This window comes from Mesoplodon densirostris, chromosome 2 (genome assembly GCF_025265405.1).
Source record: "Mesoplodon densirostris isolate mMesDen1 chromosome 2, mMesDen1 primary haplotype, whole genome shotgun sequence".
NCBI classification, from domain to species: domain Eukaryota; kingdom Metazoa; phylum Chordata; class Mammalia; order Artiodactyla; family Ziphiidae; genus Mesoplodon; species Mesoplodon densirostris.
The window spans coordinates 155,298,214-155,320,728 of record NC_082662.1 but is presented as its reverse complement, the minus strand read 5'-3'; the positions used below and the strand labels follow the sequence as shown (position 1 = coordinate 155,320,728).

Here is a 22,515-nt window from a genome sequence, read left to right as displayed (position 1 = left end):
AAGATTGAGCTGTTATGTAAATTATGGTCTTTGGGTGATTACGATGTGTCTGTATAGGTTCATCAGTTGTGACAAATGTACCACTCTGATAGGAATGTTGGTAATGGGGAAGACTATGCATGTCTGGGCACAGGGAGCATATGGGAAATCTCTCTCCCCCTCAATTTCATGAATCTTAAACTGCTTTTAAAAATGAATTTTAAAAATAAATTTAAAAATAAATTTAAACAAATTACTGAGTGCTTACTATGTGCCATTATGAACAAAACTGATGCAGTGGTAGAAGGGTAGTAGACTAGGAATCAGAAGGGCCTGTATTCAAGTCCTTTTTTGTCCCTTGTTATTCCTGACACCCTTAGACAAGTCACTTAGTATCTTTGAGCCTTACCTATGATAGTATTCCCTTATGACATTATGGGAATCAGATAACAGACATGAAGTTTTTTGAAAACTAACTAGCAACATGAAAATATTAAGGACTTACTATTATTAAAATAATAACTAAGACATGACCATTGACTCTTAAGAAAATATTTTTTGTTTGCATGCTATGTGAATAGTTGTATAAATGAATAAAGCAAAACAGCTGTCCAAAAAAGAAATACTGTAATAGTTATGCACTTAGAAAACAAAACTTCAAAAAGGGAACAATACCTTTTTATGTGAATGGAAATATTAACATTTTAAGGGAATAGCACTAAGACAAGTTTGACTTTCCATTTTTCTGCTTGGAGAAAAAAGATAAAACGAAAAGACAGTCTTTCTAAGGAAAGAGTAGCATAGTATTACTAACAATTTTCTCAGGGTTAATTTTTTTTATAGCAAAAATGTTGGCAAATACTGATTTGCACTTGCCACTATTAAGAGTAGTTTGACTAGTATTATACCAATCTAATTAAACTGATTTTTAAAAAGTATTTCCAGGGCTTCCCTGGTGACGCAGTGGTTGAGAGTCCGCCTGCCGATGCAGGGGACACGGGTTCGTGCCCTGGTCCGGGAAGATCCCACATGCCGCGGAGCAGCTGGGCCCGTGAGCCATGGCCGCTGAGCCTGCGCGTCCGGAGCCTGTGCTCCACAACGGGAGAGGCCACAACAGTGAGAGGCCCGCGTACCGCAAAAAAAAAAAAAGTATTTCCAAATTCACCATATAATGTTTTAGTAGTTGCCTTCTACAGTACAGTTTTTTTTTCTTTTGTAAAGCAAATAGGGGTTAAAATCAATAGAAGAAAATCTGAGAGCAAACACAAATTTTCAGCTTTGTGGAGCATACTACTTCTCACATGATCATTCAGCAGTGTTTTAGCCCAATTGTGCAATGCTTGCATTTGGGTATATCTTCCTTTATTAAAAAAAAAAAAAATCACAGAATTCCCTGGCGGTCCAGTGGTTAGGACTCTGCGCTTCCACTGCCGAGGGTCTGGGTTCAATCCCTGGTCGGGGAACTAAGATACCATAAGCTGCGGGGCACGGCCAAAAATATAAAAATAAAAGTCAGAATAGCCGCTGTAAAAATACTGCATTTGTTTGACACATTTTGCTCGTTTATCTTTGTCCAGATTCTCTAGCTCTTAGAAATAGTGGTGTATGTGGACCTGCTGGAACTAGGAGAGTTTCTTTACCTTTCTTACATCCTCTTTGGATGCACTGATTCATTAAAGAACTGGTTTTTCAACTCTACTGCTGTGGTTGGCTTTTCAAAAGAGTATAGGGAATCTAGCAGATATGAGAATAAGAATACAGTAAACCTATAGGGACTGTATTTATCAACATAGAGTTTCATGTTTTCTGCAAACACAGGTTACATTTTATAATACAAACAGACCTCAGGGTGAAGGAACAGTAAACTCTTTCTGACCCGAGTTTGTAGCAGACTTATTCCTGAAATAATGTAAAGGGAATTAATTGATTCTTTTTTTATAATTTAACAAAAAAAGTATAATTGGTGTGATGTAATGTTCACTTCCCTAAATTAAATGCTCTTATTTATTCCTGAGCTTTGGCTTATGATGTTACATACAGCATGTGTGCTTCTCTCTTCTAGAAGCCACCAGTGTCCCACAGAAGGTCAATTTCTCAGAAGAAGGTATTTTCTCTTAAAATATCATGCAATATATTCTAAATCTTTTTGTTGTTAAGATTAGAAGCAATTTTGCTAAGTACTTAAGAGAGAGAGCAGAAAATCGTGTCTTTTTGGGAAAAAAAATTCATGCTTATCTGAACTGTTAAATGGACAGGTAAAATAGGATAGAATGATAGCCTTTCTGTGCATTTTAAGCATCTTTTGTTTGTTTGAGTTAATTTAAGCAAAGCTAATATTTTCTGTTCTGGCATGTGCTGGCCTTTGATTATGGTATTCAAATAATCAGTTTTCAAATTCTCATAACCAGTCTATGTTTGAATAGTACGGTAAAATTTAGTCCATTTTTAAGTTCACCGTAATCTGAGATTAATCACCTGCATACTGAAATGTTTGTGTACGGGTGTATGTATCCACACACCCTGTTTGTAAACACACACACATATATGCAAACACATATACATGCATATACTAATATTGTCTGAATTTATACACTAACTATATGTACTTTTCCTCCCCATAAGACAAAACGTTTCTTCTATTTAATGTTCATTTGTTTACTTTTCAACTCTACATTAAAGCCTCAGAATATAATCTTATTGAATATTCGTTGCGGATATAATTATTTACCTCAGAGAAAATAAAATAAATGAGCTCAATTTTAGCTTATTTAGAACTTTGTGACTCAGGATAGTAAGCATAATAAATAGCAATTCTATATCCGATTATTTAAAAGGCTTCATTTTAATGTTGAATTACTTGTTTTTATTTTTTAATCCAGATCTTCAGAGCCTTAGAATAAAGACTATACTAGTATATTTTTATTTCTTTTTAGGGGAAACGGAGGAAGATGATCAAGACAGCTCTGACAGTGATGTTACAGTTGTTAAGTTCAGATCCGTGTCCGGGGATTCTGTTGAGTCTGGAGGTAACATTGCTTTATGTACATATGGCTCTTATCGTAGGAGCTGTATTTTTAGTTAAAGTATACAGGTATTCTGTGAATTTGCTTTTTTAAAAAGTATTTTAAAGTATTTATTAAAACTACTTTTTAAAAAGTTTTGTGCTTTTAAACATTTTTTTAAATTACTGATTCCATGTATACATCTGATTAGTAATGTAATATCTAAACAAACAAATCACTTTTACTTTGTTGTTTATAGAACATAAGATATTTTTGTGCTCAAAAGAAGAGTTATTTGTGGTTTTAAAAAAAATTTTATAGAGGGACTTCCCTGGTGGCACAGTGGTTAAGAATCTGCCTGCCAGTGCCGGGGACACTGGTTCGAGCCCTGCTCCAGGAAGATCCCACATGCCACGGAGCAACTAAGCCTGCGAGCCACAACTACTGAGCCCACATGCCACAACTACTGAAGCCCACGCACCTAGAGCCCATGTTCTGCAACAGGAGAAGCCACTGCAGTGAGAAACCTGTGCACCACAACAAAGAGTAGTCCCCGCTCACTGCAACTAGAGAAAGCCTGTGTGCAGCAACGAAGACACAATGCAACCAAAAATAAATAAATAAAAATTAAATTAAAAATTTAAAAAAAATGTTTATAGAAAAACTGATCACACTGGCATTGACTCACCACACTATCAGGAGTGTTAGTTAGCTTTTAGGAAGTTTTAATAAACTTAGATTACTCCTTTTATCTCTGAATTGTTCAAATTCACATCCAGTTAGCAATAACAATTTCTGATTGTTCGTGTGAACTGATGTTTAAGTTTATTCAAGGAAAGAACTGACTGAAGAGAAAAAAATACCAACTTGAGACTTATGAGGGTGCTGATTAAATTTGTAAACAGTGTAAATAATAAATAATTTTATATTTTAGTTCCATTAAAGAGTAAGTCTCTACTTACCCCTCACCACCTTTTGAGAATTTCTGTAATTCCTATGTTTTACTAAATCATTCCATTTTAAAAATAAGCTCAGAAGCTGGTTTATGGGCATTTATTCTACATATTTCCCACCCTTCCTCATTTTTCCCCATTCTTTCTTTTTTTTTTTTGCGGTATGTAGGCCTCTCACTGTCGTGGCCTCTCCCTTTGCGGAGCACAGGCTCCGGACGCACAGGCCCAGCGGCCATGGCTCACGGGCCCAGCCACTCCGCGGCATGTGGGATCCTCCTAGACCAGGGCACGAACCCGCCTCCCCTGCATCGGCAGGCAGACTCTCAACCACTGCGCCACCAGGGAAACCCTCTTTCTTTTTTTTTTTAATATTTATTTATTTATTTGGTTATGCCGGGTCTAGTTGCGGTACACTGGATCTTTATTGCCGCATGTGGGATCTTTAGTTGCGGCATGTGGGATCTAGTTCCCTGAGCAGGGATTGAACCTGGGCCCCCTGCATTGGGAGCTCAGAGTCTTAACCACTGGACCACCAGGGAAGTCCCTCACCATTCTTTCTTGATACAGAAATCCCAAAGGAGATATGCAACACTGTAGCGTAGTGGTTAAGATCTTGGGCTCTGGAGTTTCACTGGGTTTCACTCTTCCACTACTAGGTTTGTGCCCTCAGGCAATTGCTTAACCTCTCTGTTCCTCAGTTCCTTCATCTGGGTTGTGAAGTTTAATTACTTAGAGAGTACCTAGCACATAGTAAACACTCAAATTGAGTGCTGTTGTTCGTTTTCATATATGCATACATACAGCTCTAAAAATTAGAGACTAATTAAGTCATGAATCATATAGCCCGTAGCTTGAAGCCATTGCTACCAGTGTGGCTCTTTGAAGCTACATAAACCCCAGGCTCTGTGATCCCTTTTGAATTCTAATAAATTCTTATTGAAGCATGCATACCCCATAAAGAAGAAAACTCTAGCTAAAGAACAAAGATGTGAGGCATATTAAGAAGAATACTGATCTTTCTAGATTGTCTTCTGGGCCAGTTATTACCGAAGAGGTACTAGAAGGTCCATTGGAGTGCAGGAGGAAAATATTAGAATTTAGTGTATATACATCTTTTATTTCATCCATTTAAAATATGTATTTTAGGGCTTCCCTGGTGACGCAGTGGTTGAGAGTCCGCCTGCCGATGCAGGGGACGTGGGTTCGTGCCCTGGTCCGGGGAGATCCCACGTGCCGCGGAGTGGCTGGGCCTGTGAGCCATGGCCGCTGAGCCTGCATGTCCAGAGCCTGTGCTCCGCAACGGGAGAGGCCACAACAGTGAGAGGCCCGCGTACCACAAAAATAAATAAATAAATAAATAAATAAAAATAAAAAAAAATAAAATGTCTATTTTAGTTTGTTTTATAATATATACAACACATTAGTTAATATATTATTTTAGTAATGCTTGTATATAATATTAAAAATACATTTTGGAGATAGATGCTCAAAATTTTTTTAGTTATAGGAGTACACCAACAAAAATACTTAACCACCACCCGGTTGTGTCAAATGCTTTTGCCTCCAAGATAGCAGTCTGACTGCTTTTAGACATATTTTGTTATAAATTCCACTTTTAAATGAAAAATAATTAAGATTTTTAAGAAGGGAAGGCTAAAATACATAACATATCGGCCACTTGCAGGAAAAATTTAAGACAAAATGGATAGTAATGATTTCCAGAAGATCCATTATTGTAAACTTTCAAGATTTTCTCCAGCTCAAAGGTTTCATTATCTTGTTTACCTCATGCCATGCTCTATATCTTTTTTTCTCTTTAAAAAGAAAAGACATAATTAATTTTTTAGACATAACTTGACCCTTTAGAAACTATTTTTTAAAATAAATTATACATTCAAGTGTTGAATTCCCTGGGGTTTATCTGAATATTTTTGCTCTTTTGATTACTCATCGTTCTCTGGTTAAATGTGCACTTAGAAAGTTAAATATGCTTTATAGTATGCTATGTTTCTTTTTTGTTTTTAGACAAAACCACCGGATCATCAAGTCAATATCCAGAATCACTTTGGCAGTCATCACAAAGTAAGTAAAACCATGATTTTTACTCTTAAAAGTCTACCTGTGGGTGTGGTCAAATGCTATTCTTATTTTTGAAGATCTTCTTTTGCAGTTTAATGTAAAATGTTGAAAAAGAGGTATAGTGAATGCTAAAAAAACCCCTCATCTTGCATCTTGAATTTGCTTCTTGAGTTAATCACCTCTGTACCCAACCTTGATTTTGAATTTTAAAAAAACAAAAAACTACTGCCTTCTTTGATTTGTTGAATGTCCTCGTTTGCAATATAAATTTGTTGATTGTTTTAGTTTAATTAACTAATGTAGTAGTTTGAGCCTACTTATATGGTATGATTTAAACTGTGTTGCGAAAGTTTGGAAGGATGAATAAATAAGTGGTAAATCAGGTAAAGTAAAAAGTTAATGGTAAATTAGTTGGTGTGTATATAAAAGTCTTACAGCCCGGCTTACAACTTTGAAAATTTTCATAATAAAATATTGAGAAAATGTAACACACATGAAAAGAACGGGAAGTAATATACTAAAATGCTAACAGTGTTTGTTCAGGATGGTAGAATTGTTGTTGACATTTTTCATTTACTTTTTTCCTATATTTTGCAGATTATCTACAATGGATATGTATCTCTTAGGTTAAGCAGAAATTACACTGTTTTTTCTTTTTCCATTTTTAAATCAAGTCCCAGAATTCAAATTAATTATTAGTCAACCAAAAATATCCTGGAATGTAAAATCTTCAAGAACTTTTTTTTCCTTTCACAATACCGTTTTAAAAATATGAGACTATTTTTTTTAAAAAAGTCTTTGGAAATCTGTTTTCTAATCACTGTGTTCATAGAATTCCACTTTATATATGTATATATATATATATATATTAGTTTTTAGTAGGTTCTGGGTTTGGAATTAAAACTGAGACAAAACAAAAGCAGATGAAACAAAAATCAGTCATTTATGGAAAATTACTCTCTGGATTATCTTTATGTTTGCCCTTTGTTATTCTAAATCTTTGATCTTTGGAAGCTCTGAAATGTGTCTCCCTATATTAATTATGCTATATTTATGCAATGGTATACTTTTCAGTTATGGAGTTGTTTGCATACAATTAGCTATATATTTCCTTGAATCTAAAATGCCATTGCTTTTATGTATCACTGAGAAAGAAAACCATCCAGTTAAACTGTGTCATACCACTGATTCTAAGATGCAGCCCTAAAACAAAGGTGTTTTTAAAAAATTACTTCACAGAGTCAATGAAAGACAATACAAAAAAGTGTGTGTTTAGTTTTTTAAAAAGTTCTTTGTTAGTGTAGACTGAAAACAAATCTGGAATATACATCTATCTGTCTTATTCACCATGGTTTTCCTACAATGTTTTGCACGTAATAGGCACTTAATAGATATTAATGAATTTTTAGGTTATGCATTTCTAGAATGGTGTATTTCTGTTACAGCCAGCACATACTGCATTTTTAGTCAGAAAATAAGTTGAACATAAATTTATATTGGTACTTGTATCAGTAGCTAGAAGTAACTTGTTTCTTCAGGCAGATTTGCAAATTTACCATGCTATAATTGTTTGTAATAACATTTTCTAATTATCCCATTGTATCATTTTATAGTTGTCCTTAAATACCATCCCAAAACATGAAGTAGCATCTTGCACTGCATAACTACTTTGCAGTGTTCACAAATTTGCTTATATAGTATATACCGTTATATATGAACTGCCTGGGTTTATATCTCAGTCCTACTACCTTTTACATATGTAATCATGGAGAAAATTATCAATTTCAGTTTACTTATTTGTAAAATAGGAATAATACTATCTACCACATAAAGTGTGAGAGTTGATAAAATTATACTTGGTACCTGGTAAACATTCAGTACATTTAGCTTTTATTTTGATGGCATTGCTCTTAAAGCTGGCTTCTTATTATCCAATTCCTGAACATTTTGAAGTTTAGAAGAGGGAAAATACATATATATTGTATATGTTTGGGACTGATGAAAGAAAGGTTTGATTTTTTTTGTTTTTGGTGTCAGTAGTAAACAAGTAAAATGTTTATGCAACATCTTCATTGTTTTTATTTCTGTTCTTTATTTTCTACGACCTTATCTCTGTTTTCTGTTTCAGGTCGAGACTTCACAGCTTTTGATAAGCAACCATTAGTGCTAAGTAAGTGGTTGGTTGTCTATTCTTTTATCAATCAACCCAGTCTTACTAGCCGACAAAAATTTGAATAGGATTCAAAGTCATTTTACCCTCTTTGCCTTTTAATCCACCACAAATTGATACTACATGTAATATTGGTACTCTGTGATGTAGAAATGTGTTTAGGACTACTTTACTGAAAATAATTTATTTACAAAAGTAAATGGTTAACCTTTTTCTTCTTAATTAACACCAAAGTGTTAATGAAGTTCAAGTGTAAATAAATGCAGTCATAGACCATAGCAAAGGACTTGTACATAGTTTTGTCTATTAGGAGATTATGTATTTATTTGCTGCCTTTTTTGCTGTGGGAAGTGACTCATCCTCACTGATGTGATCCTTTGACATTATCTTTTACTTTTGAACCGAGTGCTTTGGTTGTTTTCCTCGCCAAATTTGTTTTGCCTTTCTGATAAATCTACCTTATAACATTGAGGTATAGTATACATTTTCAAAGTATGTGAAATGATATCTTGATATTGTCTCAGGCGCGGGATATCAAAAAAATCATCAGGAATGGGTTGAACGAACCACAAGAATAAGGACTAGGATGCAAAGTAAGTTGATAAATCTCTACCTGTTATTGAAGAAATTTTTAAATTACTACCTGTTATTGAAGTAATTTTATTTGCTGTTTTTTTGATTATTTAACATATAAAACTGTTTAGTTCATCAGATAAGCATTTGGGTTGCTTGTGATAAAAGGACATTTATGATTACTAGTTTAGTTATTTCCATCTACTTGGACTGGCAGGAGATGGACTGGGTGTAGATTGTAGATGGTGGTGTGAGAAAACCAGTGGATGATAGGTCTGTACTTGACAAGTTGTCAGTTCTGTCTAGCAGCAGTACAATCTGCACATGAAAATGAAATTCTAATCTTTTGATAGTACCTGTTTTTATTTTTAACAGTTGTTTACCGTTGTATAAATAACCACTTAGAGCAGCTTGGCATACCCATTATTTTAAGCTATAAATGCTGAAATCCTCAAATTGTATTTTCATGTTTAGGTTTAGGATGGATTAAATGTCATAGAATTTAAGAAATATTTAAGAAATAAATAGGTGCGATAAAACATACTTTGGCTGGGAAAACTGGACAGGGACATGTAAAAGTATGAGATTAGATCACTCTCTAACACCATACACAAAAATAAGCTCAAAATGGATTAAAGACCTAAATGTAAGGCCAGAAACTATCAAACTCGTAGAGGAAAACATAGGCAGAACACTCTATGACATAAATCACAGCAAGATCCTTTTTGACCCACCTAGAGAAATGGAAATAAAAACAAAAATAAACAAATGGGACCTAATGAAACTTAAAAGCTTTTGCACAGCAAAGGAAACCATAAACAAGACCAAAAGACAACCCTCAGAATGCAAGAAAATATTTGCAAATGAAGCAACTGACAGAGGATCAATCTCCAAAATTTATAAGCAGCTCATGCAGCTCAGTAACAAAAAAACAAACAACCCAATCCAAAAATGGGCAGAAGACCTAAATAGACATTTCTCCAAAGAAGATATACAGACTGCCAACAAACACATGAAAGAATGCTCAACATCATTAATCATTAGAGAAATGCAAATCAAAACTACAATGAGATATCATCTCACACCAGTCAGAATGGCCATCATCAAAAAATCTAGAAACAATAAATGCTGGAGAGGGTGTGGAAAAAAGGGAACACTCTTGCACTGCTGGTGGGAATGTGAATCGGTACAGCCACTATGGAGAACAGTATGGAGGTTCCTTAAAAAACTACAAATAGAACTACCATATGACCCAGCAATCCCACTACTGGGCATATACCCTGAGAAAACCATAATTCAAAAAGAGACATGTACCAAAATGTTCATTGCAGCTCTATTCACAATAGCCCGGAGATGGAAACAACCTAAGTGTCCATCATCGGATGAATGGATAAAGAAGATGTGGCACATATATACAATGGAATATTACTCAGCCATAAAAAGAAACGAAACTGAGCTATTTGTAATGAGGTGGATAGACCTAGAGTCTTGTCATACAGAGTGAAGTAAGGCAGAAAGAGAAAGACAAATACCGTATGCTAACACATATATATGGAATTTAAGGGAAAAAATGTCATGAAGAACCTAGGGATAAAACAGGAGTAAAGACACAGACCTACTAGAGAATGGACTTGAGGATATGGGGAGGGGGAAGGGTATGCTGTGACAAAGCGAGAGAGAGGCATGGACATATGTACACTGCCAAACGTGGGGTGGATAGCTGGTGGGAGGCAGCCACATAGCACAGGGAGATCGAATCTGTACTTTGTGACCGCCTGGGGGGGGTGGGATAGGGAGGGTGGAAGGGAGGGAGACGCAAGAGGGAAGGGATGTGGGAACAGATGCATAGGTATAACTGATTCACTTTGTTATAAAGCAGAAACTAACACACCATTGTGAAGCAATTATACTCCAATAAAGTTTAAAAAAAAAACTTTGAATTCAGTGTCTATCATAATTTCTATAGCAGTGTCCACATTAAACCTTGACTGTATAAAAAAATCCATACCATGCCTTAAGTGACCTTTAACCTCTATCCATTCCTTACTCATGTAGCCACAGTAGGTCTCGAGGTCATCAGGTGTCCCTTACTTTTATTTAGATAATATAAAAATCCCCATCATATAGCTCTTGCTCATGAAATGACTAACTGTAATTGGACAAGATAACCTCTGTGACTGTTTTTCTATCAGTAAAGTAGTAGTGGTTGCAATTCATTTTTTCCCCAGCAGTGAAGTTTTACTGTACACGTAAGTGAGTTCTTCAGCTGTCTAAAACTGAAATAACTTTTTGCCCTCGCCTTATTGTTGGCTGTTATTTTTTTTTTTGGCCACGCTTCTCAGCTTGTGGGATCTTAGTTCCCCAACCAGGGATCAAACCAGGGCCCTCGGCAGTGAGAGCACAGAGTCCTAACCACTGGACCGCCAGGGAATTCCCTGGCTGTCATTTCTTATTGCTGTATATACGTGCTATTAGAAGACCATTTCCTCTTAAAATTTGTTCTTCTTGACCTATTATAGTTAGGAAACCAAATATTAATTCAGCTTTTTAAGATTATGGTTATAACCAGTATCAAAAATTAAAACATTCTGAAGATCTAGAATTACTCTTGGAAGCAAAACTGCAAGCGTTTAAGTGTATATACTATGGAAAGCTCAGAGTTTTATGATGTTATTAGTTCTTAACTATATATTCTGGGTAACTAATAGCAGATAAATTACTTCCAGAAAAGTGAAGTGTAGTACATATTGTTCTCAAAAAATGTTTGCATTGTCCTCTGTTAAGACACTGTACAAATGCAATGCAGAAGGGAAGATAATTATATTGAAGGTCTAGTTGGAATGTAGAAGTAGATCTTTATGGTTGCTAAATTGATAGTGCATTTGTAGTATTTTCTCTGTATTCCTACTTTGTCTTAAGTTTGTATATTTGTTATGGCTTAAATAGTTGTATACTGGTTGATAGCCATCTACCATATATACAGGACTTCCAGAGTTAAAGAGAAACTATATAGCAGAAATTTGCACATTCAGGTGCAGGTAACAAAATTTTTTAGATTTTTGACCACAGAAGGACTTTAAGATAAGAAGAAAGAATTTTCAATCAGAGTAGAAGATTGCAGTGATTTCCAAACAGCCTTATAGATTTCTCTTCAATCTAACATCATTTGAAAAAACTTTTCCTTGGCATTCCAAGTTTCATATCTTATTGTCTTAACTATACACTTCTGCCTGCTTCAGTGAGAGAAAAAATCATTTTTAGATTTAGGTGTTCAAGAACCTGGATTTCAGATCATTATCACCCTATGTTAGCACCAGTTCTCTGGGTAGACAGGGCCCAGTTCAGGTTTCTGCCTGTATCCAGATCTTTGGGGAAAGATAGAACCACTGTCTATACTTTTGCTGTGTCCCAGATGGTAAAACAGTGAGGCCTCTATGAGTCTGTGCTTCATTAATACACATGTTTTGGAACCTGTCTCTAAAAGTGGTGTAGAGAAAAGAGGAGAGTTTGGAGTTAGAGCTATTGGGTTCCAGTCCCAGATCTTCTACTTACTAATTGAGTCATCTTGGTAAAGTCTCTTAAACTTTGTGAACCTCAATTTTCTTAACTTTAGAGTTGGGACAATAGTGCCTATAACTAGGTTATTCTAATGAGCTTATTATATATGTGAACACAATTTTTTAAGTCTAAATGTACCACATAAATAATTAATGCTTATTTATTGTTAACAATATATTGTATAATAATCAGTAGTAATAACTATGAAAGATTCATGCCCTCTGCTTTTGACTTTATAGAGTGATTGATTGTTACCATACTCTTCATACTAGAAAAGCTCTGAACTTTATCTTTTTAAAAAGATCTTTTTTAACGGAATTTTTCTTACTGTCTGTAAAAATATTTTTAATAAGGATAAAGTTTACCTTTTAGACAGTGTGTTGCCTCAGCAGAATATATACCCTACTAAGTTTGAGTTCTTCAAATTATATAAATATTTCATATGGTATATAATAACTGTTACTTATCTATTCTATATCATTAAAATCATCATAGAAGAGCACTTAACATTTTTATGTATTGTCTCATTTGATCTTTGCAACCATGGATTAAAGTATTCAAGATAAACATCTTGATGGATTTTTTTTCTAAATTGTTTCACATACTCTTTAACTGTAGGTTAAACTATTTTATTGAAGTATGATTGACATACATTCATTTTGGTTTTTAAAATATTTTGTTAAAGTATAGTTGATTTACAATGTTGTGTTAATTTCTGCTGTATGGCAAGCGATTCAGTTATTCATATATATATTCTTTTTCATATTCTTTTCCATTATGGGTTATCACAGGATATTGAATATAGTTCCCTGTGCTATACAATAGGACCTTGTTGTTTATCCATCCTATATATAATAGTTTGCATCTGCTAATCCCAAACTCCCAGTCGATTCCTCCCCTACCCCCACCTTCTTGGCAACAACAGGTGTGTTCTCTATGTCTGTGAGTCTGTTTCTGTTTCATAGATACGTTAATTTATGTCATATTTTAGAATCCACATATGAGTGATGTCATATGGTATTTGTCTTTCTCTGACTCACTTCACTTAGTATGATAATCTCTAGGTCCATCCATGTTGCTGCAAACGGCATTATTTCATTCTCTTTTATGGTTAATATTCCATTGATTATATATATACCACATCTTCTTTATCAATTCATCTGTGATTGACATGCATTTAATGTATACAACTTACGTATTTACTGTATACAACTTGATGAGTTTGGAGATAAGTATATACTTGTGAAACCATCACCATAGTCTATGCCGTGAACATATCTATCACCTCCAAAAGTTTTCTCCCACCCTCTTTATTTATTATTATGTGTGTGATAAGAACACTTAAGATCTACCCTCTTAGCAAATTTTTAATATATAGGACAATAAATATAGGTACTATGCTCTACAGTAGATTTCTAGGATTTTTTTTTTGTTTGTTTGTTTGTTTGTTTTTTGCTGTACGCGGGCCTCTCACTGCTGTGGCCTCTCCCGTTGCGGAGCACAGGCTCCGGAAACACAGGCTCCGTGGCCATGGCTCGCGGGCCCAGCCGCTCCGCGGCATGTGGGATCCTCCGGGATCGGGGCACGAACCCGCGTCCCCTGCATCGGCAGGCGGACTCTCAACCACTGCGCCACCAGGGAAGCCCGATTTCTAGGATTTTTTCATCTCATTTAACTGAAACTGTGTACCCTTTGACTGATATCTCCTGATTTCCCCCTCCCCCAGGCCCTGGAAACCACCTGTTTCTATGAATTTGACTATGTTCCTCACATAAATGATATTATGAAGTATTTGCATATCTGTATCTGACTTATTTCATTAGGATAACGTTCTCCATGTTGTCCAGAGTGGCAAGATTTCCTTCTTTTTTTTTTTTTTTTTGCTGTACGCGGGCCCCTCACTGTTGTGGCCTCTCCCATTGCGGAGCACAGGCTCCGGACGCACAGGCCCAGCGGCCATGGCTCACGGGCCCAGCCTCTCCGCGGCATGTGGGATCTTCCCAGACCGGGGCATGAACCCGTATCCCCTGCATCGGCAGGCAGACTCTCAACCACTGCGCCACCAGGGAAGCCCAGATTTCCTTCTTTTTTAAAGCTGAATAATAATTCCATTGTGTGTGTATGTGTGTGTATACATATGTATGTATAAATACATCACATTTTCTTTATCCATTAATTTGTCAGTGGACATTTAGTTTGCTTCCCTGTTTTGGCTATTGTGAATATGACTGCAGTGAACATGGGTGTGCAGATATCTCTCCAAGATCGTAATTTCAGTTCCTTTGGATATATATCCAAAAGTGGGATTGCCGGATCATATGGTAGTCCATTTTTAACCTTTTGGGGAACCTCCATAATTCTTTTCCATAGTGACTGCACCAATTTATATTCCCACCAACAGTGTACAGGGATTTTCTTTCCTCCACATCCTCTCCACATACCTTGCACTTTTGTTTTTTTGATAATAGCCACAATAAATTTGATAATGTGAGGTGATTTCTCATTGTGATTTTGATCACATAAGTCATGTGCTTTTTAAGTTTGATGTAATCCCATGGTCTATTTTTACTTTTGTTGTCCGTGCTTTTGTTGTTATATGCAAGAAATCATTGTCAAGGCCAACTTCAAGAAGCTTTTTCCCCATGTTTCTTCTGGGAGTTTTATTGTTTCAATTCTTAATTTAAGTCTTTAATCCATTTTGGGTCAATTTTTGTGTATGGTATAAGGGTCCAATTTCATTCTTTTTATGTGGATACCCAGTTTCCCCAGTACCATTTACTGAAGACACTATCCTTTTGCTATTGTGTAGTCTTGACACTCTTGTTGAGGATCAGTTGACTATATCTTCATGGGTTTATTTCTGACTTTCTCTTCTCTTCCATTGGTCTAAATGTCTGTATTTATGGCAGTATAATAATGTTTTGATTATTCTAGCTTTGTGATATATTTTGAAATCAGAAAGTGTGATGCCTCCAGTTTTGTTCTTCTTACTCAAAGTTGTTTTGGCCTTTCAAATTTGGGATCTTTCATGGTTCCATATGAATTTTAGGATTGTTTTCTGTATCTGTAAAAAAATGCCATTGGAATTTTGATACAGATTGCACTGAATCTGTAGATTGCTTTCGGTAGTATGGACATTTTAAGAATATTAATTCTCCATTCCATGACCGTGGGATGTCTTTCCATTTACTTATGTCTGCTTTAATTCCTTTCATCAGTGTTTTAGAGGTTTCAGTGTATAATTATTTTACCTCCCTGGTGAATCTTATTCCTAAATATTTTATTCTTTTTGATGCTATTGTAAATGGGAGTTTTTCTTAATTTTGTTTGTGTTAATTTTGTTTTCTTAATTTTATGTTCTTATGAGTTATATGAATGTTACATATGCTTCATAATAACTATTATTTAGCTATTCTCCATTATTAATATCATCATGCACTTCACACCATTTTCATATATTATCTCATTTGATCTTTGCAACCATGGAATGAGGTATTTAAGATAAACATTATCTGATGGAAATTTTTTTTTTTTTTAGTAAGACAGTTTTAACTTTGGTTACCTAACTTTGAAGCTTCTAAATGATGCCATTTCCTAGGCTAACCTAGTAATTGCAAAACAATATGCCTTTAGAGTTAAGGTTGATGTCATTTTGTTTCATTTGAGGTTTTTTGTCATATGACCAGAAGTAAGGCTATTTCTGTAAAAATACATATAAAATAAATAAGCAATGCTAATTTTATTCCTCCAGTTTAGATCAGTGTTTCTCAAATGAAAACTGTTGATAAATACTAGGAAGATCACTTATACACATAAAGTTATAAAACTCCAGGCAAGTGCTAGATGACAGTATTGGTAATGTAGATCATACAAATGAGTAGCTCAGCCTCTTCCCTTTCTGAACCCTGTCCTTCCATTTCCTCTCTGTTAGACGTTAAAATCTGTGGCTATGCCAAGGAGGACATAGAGGAAAAGGAAAGGGCTTTTCGTTTGTTTTCTAAAGTATGATGGAAATAGCGATTTGATGGAGTGGTGGGAAAATTATTTTTGAAATCTATTGTTTAACCACAAAGCTAAAACAATTACTTGTCTATTACCAGAAATGGTGAAAAGTTTTTCAGTGTAATTTCTAACATACTACTGATATTTGAAATGGTCAGAAACACCAGAGGAAGTATTTGAATCAGTTTGAGGTTGAAATTAGTGAAGATTAAGATTGAGTTTTACCTTAAAACCCCTTATCCAGGGAGCTCAGTAATCCATAATCATATTTTGTCCTTCTTTCCCTCTTTACAGCATCATCATCAGGCAAGCATTCGATATATGGCAGTTTTTCAGATGGTATTATTTGTTTCCTTTCATTATAGCTGTGCTTATTTTCTTTGTCCTCTTAACTTTGTCTCAGAAGTTTCACCACTCCCATTAAATAATTTGGGTCAAGTTTTTCAAGGCTTTCTCACAAAACTAATGTGTTAAGAGTATGCTTTGTACTCGACCATTACATTAATTATGAAAGAAATCAATCTTGTGTCTTAAGCAACTGTCAATCTAATAGACACTTGGATCTTCTGCTTTTTCTTCTGTTTCTGACAGACCTCCGCCTTATTTTCTCTTGGTGAAATTTGTATTTTCTTTTTCTGTTGGAAATACTGAAATTATGAAACATAAATTGATAGTCTTTATTACTCCTATCATTAGATGACGGTGTTCAGAAATCAGAGCTTGGAAACCAATCTCCATCAGCCTCCAGCCAACGTAAGTTTCAGCTTTCATTAAATGAGTCTCTAAAATTGGTGAACATAATGATTTTTAAATTTTTTGACACCAAAGAACTTCATGCTATTTGAAGAATTATATTTTAAGTACTTCAAAGGAAAAAGTATATATTTTACCAGCAGTAAAAATCTTGAAGGACAAACTCTGTGAAAAACATCTGGCTTTCCCCTTTACCTTATTATCCATAAGACCAAAAGTGAAAGTTAACAAGTAAAGCAACTAATACTGTTAACCAAGTGAACCTTATTGAGTCAAAAGATAGATGCACATAGCATGACATAATGGGAATACCGTAGTTTTTTAGAGTTCACAGACCTGAATTTGAATTAGTTTGGACCACTTACCTTCTGTATAGCCTTGGGGCAGGTTTCTTTAGTTCTCTAAGCCTTTTTATTATCTTGAAAGAGTACTAAGAAAATAACAATGATTCTCAGATTCTTTGGTCTCAATACTACTTTCCACTAGCAAAATTAATAAGAACCCCAGAGACCTTTTTAATTTATTTATTTATTTATTTATTTTTGCGGTATGCGGGCCTCTCACTGTTGTGGCCTCTCCCGTTGCGGAGCACAGGCTCCGGATGCGCAGGCCCAGCGGCCATGGCTCACGGGCCCAGCCGCTACGCGGCATATGGGATCCTCCCAGACCGGGGCACGAACCCGTATCCCCTGCATCGGCAGGCGGACTCTTAACCACTGCGCCACCAGGGAGGCCCCCAGAGACCTTTTTTAAAAAGAGACTTAAAAAATATATATGAGTTATACCTGTCCATATTTACCTAGAGATTAAAATTGGAAAAAATTTTTTAATGTTTGTTAGTTATTTTTAAATAATTTAGTAAGGAGAGTGGTAGATTGCTTTGTATTTTCTCTGATCTCTAATGCCTGGCTTAATAAAATGGAGCTGGAGTTTCATTCTGCTTCTGTATTCAAACTGTTACAATATATTGGGGGGTTTTTTTGGTTTTTTAGTTTATTTATTAATTTATTTTTGGCTGCATTGGGTCTTCTTTGCTGCGCACAGGCTTTCTCTAGTTGTGGTGAGCGGGAGCTACTCTTCATTGCAGTGTGCAGGCTTCTTATTGCGGTGGCTTCTCTTTGTTGCAGAGTATGGGCTCTAGGTGCTCAGACTTCAGTAGTTGTGGCACGCAGGGTTCAGTAGTTGTGGCTCACTGGCTCTAGAGCGCAGGCTCAGTAGTTGTGGCGCACGGGCTTAGTTGCTCCGTGGCGTGTGGGATCTTCCCAGACCAGGGATTGAACCCGCGTCCCTTGCATTGGCAGGCAGATTCTTAACCACTGCGCCACCAGGGAAGTCCCAGTCAGTTGTTTTCTGAGCCTGAAAGCAACAGGCTCACATTGTTTGTTTTCCAGAAAAAGTCTCCCAAATATGAAAGTTTGACTAACCACAGTTTGTCACTTGTCCTTTCAAGTAAAAATTCTATGAAAAAAGCACTATTTCAGCTCACAACTCAGTTGCACAAAGTTCTTTTCTTTGAGACAGCCATATACTGTTCTATGTAGCAGAAGTGCTTTATATATATGTCCCATTTCTTCACATAGAATGTTAAGATTTCTACTCAAGGTTGAGTTCTAATAAGATAAATTCTTTTAAATGCTTCATGAAGGATGTTCTTAAGTGAAACTGATAACCTGGAATACATGGCCATGAAGAATACAAAGACAGTCCTAGTTTGGTGCTGTTGCCCTGTGATTCATCTAAAGCATCAGTTATTTTTCCTACCATGGCTTTTTACACCATCAGTGCAGATGTCAATATGGTGGAAAAAGGCAAATAAGATCTTAGTGTAGGGAGAATAGTTTTAACCTCAAGGACCCCCTTGAAGAGGATCTTGAGATACCCCACCAGCCACACTTTGAGAACTGTTGCTCTAGAGGGTCCATGGTACAATTATTAGTCTAAAGCAGTCAATAAATAGAAAGTGTAAAAATACTGTTGCTGTCATATTAAATTATTAAATGATGTGGTATATGAGAAAGTGCTTAAACTGAAAAGCACTAGGTAAATGTAAATTCATATCATCATTGCCAGTAATAATTAGGAATGAGTTGCAAACTAAGTTTTACCAGGGTTAACTTGCATACGGCAAAAGATAGGCATCAGTGCAATTAAAGGAACAGCTAGCTATTATACGGAAGATGTCACTTTTAATGCATCCTTTTCTTTATCCCTTTATATGCATAAATATTCCACCTTGGATAATAATCCATGTTAGTTTCTAAATTTAAAACTATTTTGTAAAGTGTCTTTTAATATTGTTTACCTCCCAAATATTAGCAGTAGTAATAATAGTTTTGCTTTATAAATTGTATTCTTTCTGACTTGCACATGCCATTACATATACTTAAATTCTACATTTTCCTCTAAGTCTCTTTATCATTTTGACATTGAAGAGACAATGTGCATACTCATACACGTAACTTAAAACACATGTGCTAAATTATTTCTTTAAGAAAGGGCTTCCCTGGTGGCGCAGTGGTTGAGAGTCCGCCTGTCGATGCAGGGGACGCGGGTTTGTGCCCCGGTTCGGGAAGATCCCACATGCCGCGGAGCTGCTGGGTCCGTGAGCCATGGCCGCTGAGCCTGCGCATCCGGAGCCTGTGCACCGCAACGGGAGAGGCCACAACAGTGAGGGGCCCGCATACTGCAAAAAAAAAAAAAAAAAAAAAAAAAAAAAAAAAGAAAGTAAATTATCAGCTCCCTTCTGTAAATTCCTTCCTCTCTTATCTAATGTTTATGAAGATTAATATTGGCTTTAAAAGTCACTTGCTCTTGAATCTAAGAAAATAATATTTGTCTATCATTTCTTTTTTTCCTGAGCAGAAGTGACTGGACAACCCCAAAGTGCATCTTTTGTCAAGGTGAAGTGGTGGTGGCCCTGTGTTCTGATAGCTGCTTTTCTCATTGGGTGTTTTTGGTACACTCGTACTCCTGAAGCAGAAACCACTGCTGTTCAAGAGTTCCAGAACCAGATGAAACAACTTATGAATAAGTACCAAGGTCAAGATGAGAAGCTGTGGAAAAGGAGCCTAACATTCCTGGAAAAACATCTTAATAGCTCCCACCCTCGGCCTCAGCCTGCTATCTTGCTGCTCACTGCTGCCCGAGATGCTGAAGAAGCACTCAAGTGTCTGAGTGAACAAATTGCTGATGCCTATTCTTCGTTCCGAAGTGTTCCTGCAATCCGGATTGATGGGGCGGGCAAAGCAACTCAAGACAGTGATGTTGTCAAACTAGAGGTAGATCAGGAACTGAGCAACGGATTCCAAAATGGCCAGAATGCAGCTGTGGTCCACCGCTTTGAGTCATTGCCTGCAGGCTCTACTTTGATCTTCCATAAGTATTGTGATCATGAAAATGCAGCCTTCAAAGATGTAGCCTTAGTCCTAACTGTCTTGTTAGAGGAGGAGACACTTGGAACCAGTCTAGGCCTAAAGGAAATTGAAGAAAAAGTGAGGGATTTCCTCAAAGTCAAGTTCACCAACTCTGATACACCCAACTCCTACAAACACATGGACCCAGACAAATTGAGTGGGCTCTGGAGCCGTATTTCTCACTTAGTCCTGCCTGTACAACCTGAAAATGACCTGAAAAGGGGCATCTGCTTATAAGAGGAGACAGAAGAGAAAATCATGTCTCAAGTTCTGAGAATTTTTCAAACTTTCTAACCATAGACAGGATGCAGAGCTCTTTTTGAAAGAACTGCTTTCTTTTTAAAGGAGGTTAAGTTCTTAGGTAAACATGGAATATCTAAATCGTTTATTCAACCTAATTATCTGTTTTTTGAGAGAATCGTTTCCTTGTTTCCATTGAGGTCTGTGTTAATGATATCTGAGGACTATAAATTATATGCAGTCCCATAGAGGATCTGCTTAGATTCTGGGTTGAATCATTATTGCTATGGTATGACCAGTGGGAGGGATTAGGCTCCTTCCTATGAATCCACCCAATTTTTTTTTTTTTTTTTTTTTGCGGTACGCAGGCCTCTCACTGTTGTGGCCTCTCCCGTTGCAGAGCACAGGCTCCAGACGCGCAGGCTCAGCAGCCATGGCTCACGGGCCCAGCTGCTCCGTGGCATGTGGGATCTTCCCGGACCGGGACATGAACCCGTGTCCCCTGCATCAGCAGGCGGACTCTCAACCACTGCGCCACCAGGGAAGCCCCCACCCAATTTTTTAACTTAGGTTTTTTTCACAGTTTGTTGAGTTATTAGTAAGACAGCTCCCTGAGCACAACTGTGGGTTCCACTTTTGTCCTCTTCTACATCGTTTAGATGTGAATTCCGTAGTCAGCTTCTGTTTATAGGAACAAAAATAATGAAAGGCCATCTGAATGTGTGTTTGGGATTTTTGTTTTTTTCCTTTGATTTTGGAGGGCAAGGAGAAGGAGACATGGGAAAGGTTGTGGAATGGGGAGGGAAAGGGGGGAAAAAGTCTTCAAGATGAAACATTAAAATAAGCCACTGAGGGAATTCCCTGGCGTTCCAGTGGTTCCAGGACTCCACGCTTTCACTGCCGAGGGCCCAGGTTTGATCCCTGGTCAGGGAACTAAGATCCTGCAAGCCGCCCCACGTGGCCAAAAAGAAAGCCACTGAGGCTTAGGATTAGTCAAACATAGTTATATGAACTGCATTCTCAGTGAATTCTGTTGGGACTTGTTTTTCACATGTCCTTTTTTCTCCTTTAAGAAATTTTTATTCCTCCCAAAGATTTTGAAGCATGTATATGATGAGGTTTAGTATATTTGTTCACTTGGCTCTTAAGAATGGGTAAGTTCAGAGCCATTTATTTTGGTCATATCCTGAAAGTTTTGTTAAGAAATACAGTTTCAGGAATTGGTAAACCATTTGTTAACCAGCTCTCCTGGGCTGTTGAAGAAGGGTTTGATTTCCTGCATGTCCCCTTGTTGCATTCTGAGTCCTCTAATGACACTCGTGTAACAAGAATAAAGATTTACAACGCACGTGATAAATTCTGCTAAGAGTGCCTCAAGCGAAAAAGAAAGTGAAGTTTACCATATATGAAGAATGTTAAAATGTACTACTGTGCATTACTGTACTACTATAGAATTTCAGTTTTAGGGGCCTCCCTGGTGGCGCAGTGGTTGAGAGTCCGCCTGCCGATGCAGGGGATACGGGTTCGTGCCCCGATCTGGGAGGATCCCATATGCCGCGGAGCGGCTGGGCCCGTGAGCCATGGCCGCTGGGCCTGCGCATCCGGAGCCTGTGCTCCGCAACGGGAGAGGCCACGACAGTGAGAGGCCCGCATACCGCAAAAAGAAAAAAAAAAAAAAAAAAAAAAGAGAATTTCAGTTTTAACTTTGCATCACTAACAGCTTTCTCATCCGTCAACTGCTTTGGTTTTCTTAGAAGCTTAACATTCTGGATCCACTTTATTTTTTTAGTGTC

The 22,515-nt window shown here is 36.7% G+C and overlaps 1 protein-coding gene across 2 annotated transcripts in view; it reads left to right on the top strand.

Annotated features, from left to right (window-relative positions):
* Nucleotides 1–22,187, top strand: part of TOR1AIP1 (torsin 1A interacting protein 1) — a 46,722-nt gene extending 24,535 nt beyond the window's left edge. For both annotated transcript variants that reach the window (XM_060091186.1, XM_060091187.1), the window contains 8 exons: nucleotides 2,042–2,083; nucleotides 2,913–3,005; nucleotides 5,960–6,016; nucleotides 8,142–8,183; nucleotides 8,708–8,776; nucleotides 16,611–16,655; nucleotides 17,013–17,069; nucleotides 19,932–22,187. In XM_060091186.1, coding sequence (XP_059947169.1) covers nucleotides 2,042–2,083; nucleotides 2,913–3,005; nucleotides 5,960–6,016; nucleotides 8,142–8,183; nucleotides 8,708–8,776; nucleotides 16,611–16,655; nucleotides 17,013–17,069; nucleotides 19,932–20,719 — 1,193 coding nt within the window. In that variant the 3' untranslated portion in view covers nucleotides 20,720–22,187. The remainder of the gene's footprint in view (nucleotides 1–2,041; nucleotides 2,084–2,912; nucleotides 3,006–5,959; nucleotides 6,017–8,141; nucleotides 8,184–8,707; nucleotides 8,777–16,610; nucleotides 16,656–17,012; nucleotides 17,070–19,931) is intronic.
* Nucleotides 22,188–22,515: the final 328 nt, after the last annotated feature.